At 44.7% G+C, this 12,164-nt stretch overlaps 1 protein-coding gene across 1 annotated transcript in view; it reads left to right on the forward strand.

Moving 5' to 3' along the window:
• LOC147724580 (fibrocystin-L-like) overlaps nt 1–12,164 on the forward strand; it is a 1,106,658-nt gene that overhangs the window by 572,844 nt on the left and 521,650 nt on the right. The window contains exon 34 of the mRNA XM_086966124.1: nt 1,236–1,428. Coding sequence (XP_086822250.1) covers nt 1,236–1,428 — 193 coding nt within the window. The remainder of the gene's footprint in view (nt 1–1,235; nt 1,429–12,164) is intronic.

A 12,164-nucleotide genomic window follows, 5' to 3' on the forward strand; every position in this document is an offset into this window, starting at 1 on the left:
AAACAAGCATTCTAAGAAAATTAAAACGTTTCCTTCCCTTCGATGACCTTAAATCAGCAGTGCAAGATCTAGTGATCCACAGATTAGACTATGGGAGTGCTACACTATGCGGTCCGCCGAGAGCCAAGGCATCCCTTAACTCTGTTGCAAGGCTTGTCACTGGATCGAAAAGTTACAACCACATGACTCCAGATCTGAAGGCACTAAACTGGCGCCCTGATGAGGCAAGGGCTCAGATGAAAAGTGCTTGCATGACTCACAAAGCCCTACACTTCAGCACACCGAAGCACCTAGCTGACAAACCAGAACTGTCCCGAGGTGGCAGATCATCCAGAGGGACCAGCACCTTACTGTTGAGACCTCAAAAATTTGGGAAAAAGAAGACCTAAAACTGAGACTTCTCCGGATTGGCCACTATAATTTGGAACTCTATGCCCCTGAAATCAGACTGATCCCTTCAATCACTTCATTCAAAAAAGAAGTCGAACTGCTTTTAATGAACAAATCTCTGAACTAAACCTACTGACTTTTTCTGGTTAGCGATATGAAGCAGTTCTCTAACCAGGGCTCGCATTTTCTTTCTGAGTTCTGGTTTGTAACTCACTGTGTCACTCTTGATTTGCAATGGACAATGTCAGTGTTTATGTTTCTTAGTTATCTATTTTCTACTTATTGAACTATTTGTAAAGCGGTCTGATACCCTTCTAGTGTCAAGTTCGCGCTATAGAAAAACTTTATGAATGAAAAATAAGCTAAAAAAAAAATCTTTATTTCCCTCCCCCTTTTTCACTCCACTCCCCCTCTACTCTCCATTTTTTCCACTTTTGCTTCTCATGCTTCCATTCTTCCAGTCACATTTACTACAAGGGTATGCTTCCAGATGAATCCTATGCTAGAACAGGGCACACTGACCACTGCACCATGGTGCGATGCAGTGTGTTATGGCAGCCTTGTTAAAAGCCATTTCAGGGAATGACAGCAGCAGGCCAACCACAGCAGATATGACTCTGCTCTGAATCTACCATCTTGTGCAAAGCAGCCAGCAAATCTGACTGCTGTACAGCATTGAGTATTAAATGAGTAAATCTGGGTTTACGTTTTAAGTTAGATAAAAATATTCTAATCTTTAAGACAGGCATGTACGCGCATTAGAACATATGTGTGTACCTTTACACTGTTGAATGATTGCCATTATGTAAATTAAAATAACACATGTTGTTTCTGATACTATTTAGGAAACAGAAATCTAACATTATTTGGCTCCAACTTTGGAAATGCACTGGTGGACACTAGAGTATACATTGGTGCGGGTCTATGTCCAGTACTTGCAGTAAATTCTACACATGTTGTCTGCCTGTTGCCCAGTCTCCCACCCGGTTCATACCCTATCCTGCTGCAGGTTGGAAACCTGGGTTATGCTTCAGTCAGGTAAGGTTGTTGATCGTCCTGTAGCATTGCTGACAACATGTGTTTTCTTGGCTACGTAGTGGTTTCATTTAGCTATTTTGGATTTGTGTAGCTTTCTGTCTTAACCAACTGGTGATTACTAGTATCAAGATTGTATTTCATGCATTTATTGTTTGCATAATTGTAGATAAGAAGTATCTTCCTGTACTGTGGGTATAAGAGAAAGACATACTAAATGACATAGCTTTGAGGCATGATATAGTAACTAAATTATAAATGTGTGTCCCAGATTTCTATAGGAATTGCTGGTCTGCACATACACATGAATTAATATCAAAAAGTACATGCCTGTGCCATATGTATGTCTGTAAATGAAAGTACAAGCATAGAAGATTGAATGTGTTACGCTCTCTTCACCTGGTGTACAAAAACACCACTCTGTGTACCTTGATTTTAATCAGTGTATTCTGATATTTATTTATCTTTTTGCAATCTGCTTTTAACTTTTTATGTGCTTAATCATGGTACCAAAATGAAATGTTTTTACATTGTTTCATCACATTGATTTTTACATATGTAACATCTCGAAACAAATTTACAAAACTGATTACAATCACATCTATTTAAATTATTCAATATTTCTTTGCCGATGCCCTGTATTTCGGAACTTGAAGCAGTTCCTTCATCAGGGGATAATCTGTGAATAAAACGTGATATATACTTAAGCATACATGACAATATAACAGAATTCCATCAGTGATTCATAAACTCACGATATACATATACAATCAACCATGACATTGTTCAAGTAGTTATTTGTCAGCTAGAATAAAAAAAAACAACCTCAATTATAAACCAATAATCCATTTCTTAAGGGTTGATACCCATTGTTAAAATGCAGCTTCCCTTACCTTTCAAAATCAATCAATTCTAGTAGAATCTGAAAAATAATACCGAAGATTAAGTTAACTTTTAAAGCTGCCACACCTCACAATAACCACTGATAAATCCACAAAGGCTTACCTCGAACTTGTACCATCAAATCTGTGTATTCTGTAATGAAAACAGAATACCAATAAGTTTCTCTGTGCCACATAAACTCGAACAACAGGTCCAACTAGCACCGTTACTCTAAAGGAACTGACCTGATAATCGCGTTCTTTAGACATCAATGAGCCCGTGCTCTGTATGACAAACTTCTGCGGAGAATGAAAACGACCATTATAAAACGCGAGCCGGTTCCTGGACGCGAGTGCGCGAGAGTAAACACAAACGACAGTCTGTCATGAAATGTGCTTCAAGTTTATAAATGGGTTTCGCCGCCATATTTAAAGAGGGTCGAATGCATGGCATGTAAGTGACAACAAAGCCGTATAAAACAATAGGTGCACTTGGTATGGGATTTTTACTAAGTTAGTCGAAAATAGCTTAGCGCTTGTACCCGCTTGTACCCGTGCTGAGATTCCAAAACATATCCATAAGCTTTAGCAAGGCTATGTTCGCCGATGATTCTTATGCGATTGGACAATGCCCAAATAGTTACTAATACCACTCTTGTCACCCCGAGCACCATGCCAATAAGATCTCTTCTCTATTGCCTTAAATAGGACATGTACCAATGCTGGTTTAAAAAAACTAGCTTATTTTGATTACCTAACTGCTGTACAGTGTGGGAACACGGCTTCAAGGCGGATATGAGGGCTGATATACATGGACATGACACTACTTACATATCTGTATAAGGGTCGAATCAGGTTTAATCCAACATAAAACAGGACTTATCTAGTCTATCATATGTATCCGGTAAGGTGACATGTGATTGCGTGTTGCTGCACCCCATATAACGATTATTGGTATAACCAGAGCATTAGGAGTGCACCTCCACCCCACACTTACTCATAAATATGTCTGTGACACCCGAGTGCATTCACACACTCGAACTACAATGCTACAAATTTAGATAAAATTTATATGAACTATTTACCGTATGCTCAATATGGATACAAACATCCTTCAGTAAGCAGGTGTCGAGGTAAATAGGAACAACTTTTCAAAATGATAGGTTTTCCAGAAAGTATATTTTGAAGGACCCTGATTTTTTATACTGATTGGACTTCAGCAGAGCCCTGCTTACTCTCTGGAGAAGGGTGGTTCAGGGGTTGCCATGCCAGTATAGTATTTTCAATGAAGAGCACGTTAATTAAAAATTTGCAAACATTCGTGACAAGAATTTTCAATTCTATTAAGGACACGGAGGCGAGGATTATGCTTTCTCTATTTCTTTACTACCAACAGCAGCCAATAGGAACATAGTAAAGAAACAAAAAATCTACAACTCCCATGATCCCTTAGGCAACCATAGAGACTATACACTATATAAACCACCATAGAGGACAACACTTCCTCTTTCTTTGTCCAGGAAAACATAAACAGTCAAAAGTCATTGAAGAGAGTACCGCCGACCATCCTGGAGGAAAGTCCGAAGGCAACCATCAAATATCAACCGGAAACAGGTAACCATCCAAAAGCGAAGAAGTCGCAGGAAACACAGCAGATCCAGCATCCAATGGATCGGAAACAATGCAGGAGAGACCATGACGAAGGATCACTTCTGGTCCGAACCTGAAAGAAAAACAGAGCCGTAATATACAACCCCAAAAACCCTGTATAGGTAGCATCACATAGGGTGGGGAAAAATGGATGCAATAAACATTGCAGAGTACAATAAAGCAAATGCAACAGTAACAATGCAGTAGCATACAAATGGGTGGGATAATCCTCGCCTCCGTGTCCTTAATAGAATTGAAAATTCTTGTCACGAATGTTTGCAAATTTTTAATTCTATGGCAGGACAGGAGGCTCAGATTATGCTTGTTTAAAGCTCATCCACCACAACAGAGGCAATATCCACAATTGGTTTGAAATAATATGTCTTAAACACAGTATCAGAAGACCAATCAGCCGTCTTCACAATGTCCTGCAAACTCACACCAACATGATAAGCCTTAGAGGCCATGGCACCCCTTGCGGAATGAGCTCCAAAAATGGAGACATCAATTCCAGCCTCCGCCATAAGCCAACGTACCCAACGAGCCAGAGTAGCTGGCGCCACAGGTTTAAAAGGCTTCTGCAAAGCAATTAACAACTGTCCAAATAAATCCTGACGAAAAGGAGCAGTACTCACCTCATAAGCTTTAATGCAACGAACAACACACAACTGTGGGTTGTGAGGAAAAGCCGGGTAAGTGAATTAGTCTTCGTACGTCTGGAAACCGTAAAAGTAACGCCTTCGGGGGAAAAAGAACGGCCGGCGAGGTCCAATGCACGGACATCCGAGACACGTTTACAAGATATCAAGCAAAGAAGCATTGTCAATTTCGCAGATAATTGCTTACGAGACAGAGAAGCATTGGGAGGCCATGCTTCCAGAAAACGTAAAACAACGGAGACATCCCAAAGAGCGACATATTTCGGACATGGCGGCTTAGCCATCCGAACGCCACTAAGCAAAGTAGAAATTAAAGGATGTTCTCCAATAGGCTTCCCATCGACAAGGTCATGGCCCGCAGAAAGAGCGGAGCGAAAAGAATTGACAGTCCTGTAAGCAGAACCAGAAGAAGCGAAGGAAGCAAGAAAATTAACAACTAAAGAGACATCTGCTGAAGCGGGATCCAGATTCCGTTCAGAACACCAATCACACCACCGACGCCAAGCTGACGCATAACGCTTGCGCGTGTTGGGGGCCCAAGCTTCACTGATAAATCGCTCAGCGTCTCCTGATAAGCCAGGGACTTTCCAGCGTTCCCCGAAAGACGCCACGCCACCAGACGGAGCTGTCCCAACAGAATTAGAGGATGTGGATGGAGCAGAGGATCCAATAGCAAGTTCCACTTCATTGGAAGCAGGAATGGAGTCGAGCAACTCATTTCCAGAAGGTCCGGAAACCACGCTTGAGCTCTCCAAAGAGGAGTGATCAGAATGATCTCCGATAGAAACTGCTTGGTTCTGGCCAAGACTCGCGGAATCATCGCGAACGGGGGAAATGCATAGCAAAGCTGAGGAGGCCAAGTCTGGAGAAAGGCATCCGTGGCCAGAGCCTTCGGATCCGGACGCCAGCTGTAAAACTTGGGCAGTTGAGCATTGAGGCGAGAGGCGAAGAGATCGATCCAAGGGCGACCCCAAAGGCGAGACAGGGATCGAAAGACCCGAGGGTGAAGGCGCCAGTCGCTGAAGTCCAGCAGATGGCGAGAATTCCAGTCGGCTACTTGATTCTGGCAACCTGGGAGATACTCTGCAATAAGAGTGATCTTCCTCTGAAGGCAGAAATGCCAGAAATCCTTCGCAATCTCCGCTAACAATTTCGACCGCGTCCCCCCCAGTTTGTTCACATATCGCACCGCTGAGATGTTGTCCATGCGGAGCAAAATGCAACAGCTGGTGGCCTGAGGAGCAAGGCTGCGGATCGCAAATGATCCCGCCAGAAGTTCCAGGCAATTGATGTGAAGGGCTAATTCGTCCTGAGACCAACGGCCGCCCGTCGTCAAGTCCCCGCAACGGGCTCCCCAGCCCCATAGGCTCGCATCCGACTCCAACACCAAGTCCGGAGTGGAACCGAACAGGGCTTTCCCGTTCCAGGCTTCCATATGATGGAGCCACCACATCATCTCTGATTTCGCGTCCTGAGACAGGGGAACAAGGTCGGAGTAACGAAGACCCTTCTGCAAGTGTCGGATCTTGAGACGCTGCAGGGCCCGATAATGTAATGGACCCAGAAAGATCGCCTGAATGGAAGAGGCTAAAAGTCCGACAATCCGAGCGATCGACCGTAACGATACGTTCAGAGCAGACAACAGTGACTTCAACTCCCTCTTGATAGATCTGACCTTCTGGGCAGGCAAGAGAAGCTGGCAAGAGATTGAATCCACAAGGAAACCCAGAAACTCTATCGACTGAGTGGGATGTAACTGAGATTTCTGAGGATTCACCAGAAACCCGAGAGACTGAAGCAGATCGATGGTCCATGATAAATGGGAATGAAGTTGCAGTGGGCACTGAGCCATCAAAAGAATGTCGTCCAGATAGACGATTAGTCGCACTCCCCGTGCACGCAGCGATTCCATGACTGGTCTCAGGAGCTTCGTGAAGCACCATGGGGCGGACGAGAGGCCGAACGGGAGAACTGTGTACTCAAACCACTCCCCCAACCATTGGAACTGCAAAAAGCGGCGATGAGGCGGAAAGATGGGAACGGACAAGTAAGCGTCCTTCAAATCCAGGCGAACCATCCAGTCGCCCTTGCGAAGAAGATCCCTGAGAAGATGGATGCCCTCCATCTTGAAGTGGCGATAGACCACCCCGTTGTTGAACTCCTTGAGATTGAGCACAAGGTGAGACCCTCCCCCTTTTTTCTTCACCAGAACCACATTGCTGACGAACCCCTGTGGATGTAGGGTTGTGCGCACAATGGCCCCTTTGAGAAGAAGAGAATCGATTTCCTCGGAGATCACTTCCCGATCTCGTTGGGAAAAAACAAGGGGTAAAGGGACGGGACCCTGAAGGGGTGGGTGGTAAAATTCGATCTGGTACCCTTGAACTGTCTGCAAGATCCATGCATCGTTGGAGATCGTGCGCCAATTCTGTAGAAAAAATTGCACCCTGCCCCCCAGAACAACACTCTCGTATGGAATCAGGCTCACCTGCTGAGGAGAAGTCTTGGCGACCTCCTTGGTTTCCACCGAAGCCTCCCTTGTTGCCTTGACCACAACCTTTACGGGAGGGGTAGAAGGTCGTCTTGGATCCGGAGTAGGATGACTGTTGCTGATGATGCTGTCCGCCTCCTCCTTGGTGGGACTGCTGGCCACGCTGTTGGCCAGAACCTCGGCCGAACGAACGTCCCCCAGAACGTCCGGCCCTGGCAAAAACCGGGCGGAAAGCCCTGCGCAAGGAAGACTGCGCCTTGTCGAGGCCAATAAAGGTGGGAACAAATTTCGTCAATTCTTTCAAAAATGGCTGTCCAAACAGGAGACCTTGTGCCAAGGGGCCAGACTCAGATGTGGCCAATTCAGACAACCGGGGGTCCATCTTCAATAGAATAGACCGCCACCGTTCGGTGGACAAGGCACAGTTTGCGTTTCCTAGGAAACAGATAGCCCGCTGGGCCCAACCAATAAGTTCATCCGGATCAATGCCAGACACCGTCCCTTGTGCTTGATAACCCAAATCCAAGATTTTGGTTAGGGGGCCAAGAAGATCAAGAAGCTTATCCTGACACAGGCGCCAAGACCGATCAATCCCTTTTTTCGGGTCTTTGGTGAACTTCTTAAGATATGTCAAAATAGTGGGATCGACTTCCGGAGTGTCAGCCAATTTATCCGCCAACTCCGGGCGAGGGCACTCAGAACGCAACCTAGCGCGCACCTCCTGATCAAAGGAATCCCGGATGTGTGCCTGTATATAATCAGCAACCTCTGGGGCAGGGGCCCAAATCTTGGAATTCGGATGGATGATATCCGTAGGCTCAAAGGTCAGGACCGGGGGATGGGAAGAGGCGTCAACAAAATGTTCTTTGCGGGACCTCTTAGCAGGGGGAAGACCAGAGGGACCAGAGGAGGAAGAGGAGGAAGTGTCCTCCGTGTCCGGGGGAGTAGCATGGGACCTCTTAGACACAGAAGGAGCAGACAAGGACTGAGCCAATTTCAAAAAATCCGATTTATGAGGGTTCTTAGGTGACTTAGAGGAGAGCTTGGCAGAAGAGGATGGGATCCAGCCCTGTTGCTGAGCGTAATCCGTCAAATGGCGCTTTAGAGGACCTATTGCGTGGACCAGCGCAGTATTGACTGAATGTCTGACCCCTTGGTCAAGGGCATCGACCAAGTCGTACTCGAAAGACTCCTCGGGCTCCTCATCATAAAAATATTCTTCAGCATCCTCATAATCAGCCATGGTGTAAGGAGGACAAAAAAGAATAAACACCACTGAGGAAAAATATATATAATTATATATATATGTAGCAATAGGCCCACAAAGCAACAAGTTAAACAGGGGTCAAGGCGGTGACCAAGCGACCCAGTCAGGGGGGGTGACAACCCCAAGCAAGCCCAACAGGTAGAGCCAAAACTCGACCAAGTACTGCAAAAAATTGAAAGTGGAGGGACAGGCTTGCACAATAGTCACCCTAGGCAACGCTTCTAATTGTTATCCAGCCCAGAACCCTATCGTGAGGGAAAAAGGCGTCTTGCGGGGCTCCCCGGCAGGCAGTGGGCTGAGGCGACAAAAGCAACGCTGCCTCTGAGCGTGTCCGGGCTCCGTGACACACACGGAACGTAAACAAAGCCAACGCGCATGCGCGAAGGCGTGCCTGGCTGTCCGGAAAAGAAGCGACGCGCGACAAGAGCGCGCGAGCTTCTGAGCCCCGTCCCGCTCCACACAACAGAGGACACACGGGCACAATGCGCCCGCAGTACCGGAGAGGCGACACGCGCTCTCACTACACACCAGCGACGACGGCAAACCCAGCGCCAAAACCAATGCAACGCACACGGCGAAACAAACAGCAAAAGAGCAGCTGAAAAGTGGCACAACAGCGCGTGAGTAAACGCAGCAATCACAATACAACACAATGCCAAAATTCAAACATGCAAATTGTCAACAAGTAACAGAAATGGACTTAACTGGCTGCGAAGCAGCAAAGAAAGAGGAAGTGTTGTCCTCTATGGTGGTTTATATAGTGTATAGTCTCTATGGTTGCCTAAGGGCTCATGGGAGTTGTAGTTTTTTTGTTTCTTTACTATGTTCCTATTGGCTGCTGTTGTTAGTAAAGAAATAGAGAAAGCATAATCTGAGCCTCCTGTCCTGCCATAGAATTTTGGAAGCCTTGTCATGTATTACGACGTATCACTCATTGTTTTGTTTTTTTATACTGTCCATAACACTCTTTGATTTGCTATAATTCATTTTTAGGCAGCTTTGACCTCACACAGGGCAATGCTCAAATGCTAAAAAATATTATCGACAAAACACAGAGCTTATTGGCAAGCTGGTGATGAATCAAATCAGGTGAAGACATCCTGGTTCTTAGAGACTTCCCATATGAATAAATAAACATTCCATGTAGACTACCTCCCCTAAGAAATGTCAGTGATTCATGGATTAGGGTTAAGACTTTGTATATTCATGTTAACAAATTATTTCGAAAGAAATTTTGCTCTGCAAACAAAATGTTAACATCCTGAAGGGAATTCCACAGTCAATCATAGCACTTGCCAAAGATACAATAGAACAGCTCAGATTTGAAAGTCCACCTGAGTCTAATAGACAGAGAACACAGTACAACATCCAGCAAGCAAACTGAGAATCAGTGAGGACAAAATCCCATCTGACCACAATTTACACCGGTGGTTCTTAGCCTGTGCTCTGCAGATGATTGACGGTCCGAAGTAGCCTACCCAAGGAATCTGTGACTGTTTTAAAACGAAATAGTATTAGCAGATTTATAAAGTATATTTCATGAAAAAGCAAAGAGTAAAATTCAAATTTAAAAATGCGCTGTACATGTGAAGGAAATCGAAACTAGAAGCAAAACATTTGCTTGATATCCTTAGCTTCAGTCTTTGCATATGGTAAGTGCCCAAAAATAGAGCAAACAGTACAAATTGATACGCTAGAGCCTAGCATATCACTGCAAGCTTTAGAAATAAAATATGTTAAAATGGTCCGACCTTCCCATTAAAATTAAAACCAAAATTTGTATATGCTTTTGAACTGAAAAAAATGTTTCATAATTTGTGTATTTGCTTGCTGAAGACTAGATCCTGTATTTCTCTACTTTGTTGTTGGTTCACATCATGGAAGTTGCTTACGCCAGAGACTTTGGCTTCCTGTATTGATTCAGTGGAGGACCACATAAGTCAAAACGTTAACAACCATTCCATGTCATTTAGCCCCATGCTGTTGATGTTTAACTGGTGCACACTTTTTTTTTAATAAAGACCCCCATAAAACAAACAGAGAGGAAGTGAAAATCTTTAACATTGATTTGATATAGATGTATAGATTTTCTGTGATATTTATGCATTTGAAATATATTTTGAAGTGACTGTTTACTGTAAAAGTACAATGTTTCTATCATAAAAAAACCTGTACACTCTGGAAACTATCACTCATAACATACAGTATTTTCGGAAATGTAGCAATCCTTGCAGTCGTTTCATAACAAATAATAATTCAAGTGGAGTTAGGGATAGCTATTAACTATTTGTTTTAATTTGTTTTATTTGATATGAAGTTTGGGAACAGCATACAATGCAGAATCGTTCAAATGTAACATTGAAAAAAAGGATGGCCTTATTTTGAACAGTCCAAATATGTAATTGTGGCTTTGTGAGCCTCTGTTACTGCTATTTACATCATCACACCTTCTTTGCATAGATAGCAGTTTATCACCAACACTAACACATTAAACTCCTTTGATTAATATGGCCATATGCAAATCAGTCGGACCCTGTGCCTCATGGGAACAGTCCAGCACTAACTGCCAAGCCTTGTCTTCCCTGGAACGGAAACAAGCATCCTGGGACCGGTTTCGGGTTCATAACCCTCATTAGCCAGGCTATCTTTAATACAGTGGCAAAGTGAGCAAGGGACCCACATCTGGGCATACCCTGCCAACTTAAGGTGAACACAGCAAAACCAAAGGGGATGATGGATGGAGTGTTGAACAGTGCAAGCACTTACCCCCAGTCAACTGATCTGGGACTAATCCATCATCATTATTTAGCTCACTCCGCCACCCCTGTTCAGACATGGCCATATGCAAATCAGTGGGACCCTGTGCCTCATAGGAACAGTCCAGCCCGAACTCCCAAGCCATGTTTTCCCTGGACTGGAAACAAGCATCCTGGGACCAGTTTTGTGTTCAGAACCCTCATCAGCCAGGGTATCTTGAATCCAGGGGCAAAGTGAGCAAGGGACCAACATCTGGGCATACCCTGCCAAGTTAGGGCGAACAAAGCAAAACCAAAGGGGATGATGGACGGAGTGTTGAACATTGCAAGCACTCACCCCCATACAACTGATCTGGGTTTAATCCATCATCATTATTTAGCTCACTCCGCCACCCCTGTTCCGATATGGCCATATGCAAATCAGTGGGACCCTATTCCTCATGGGAATAGTCCAGCCCGAACTGCCAAGCCATGTCTTCCCTGGACCGGAAACAAACATCCTGGGACCGGTTTCGGGTTCATAACCCTCATCAGCCAGGCTATCTTGAATCCAGTGGCAAAGTGAGCAAGGTACCCACGTCTGGGCATACCCTGCCAAAATAGGGCGAACAAAGCAAAACCAAAGAGGATGATGGACGGAGTGTTGAACATTGCAAGCATTCACCCCAGTCAACTGATCTGGGTTTAATCCATCATTATTCTTTAGCTCACTCTGCCACCCCAGTTCAGACATGGTCATATGCAAATCAGTCTGACACTGTATCTCATAGGAGCAGTCGAGCCCGAACTGCTAAGCCATGTCTTCCATGGACCGAAAACAAGCATCCTGGGACCAGTTTTGGGTTCAAAACCCTGATCGGCCAGGCTATCTTGAATCCTATGGCAAAGTGAGCAAGGGACCCACGTCTGGGCATACCCTGCCAATTTAGGGCAAACAAAGCAAAACCAAAATGCATGATGGACGGAGTGTTAAACATTGCAAGCAGTCACCCCCTGTCAACTGATCTGGGTTTAATCAATCGTCATTCTTTAGCT

The sequence above is a fragment of the Lissotriton vulgaris genome, chromosome 4_1 (genome assembly GCF_964263255.1).
Source record: "Lissotriton vulgaris chromosome 4_1, aLisVul1.2, whole genome shotgun sequence".
In the NCBI taxonomy this organism is placed as follows: Eukaryota; Metazoa; Chordata; class Amphibia; order Caudata; family Salamandridae; genus Lissotriton; species Lissotriton vulgaris.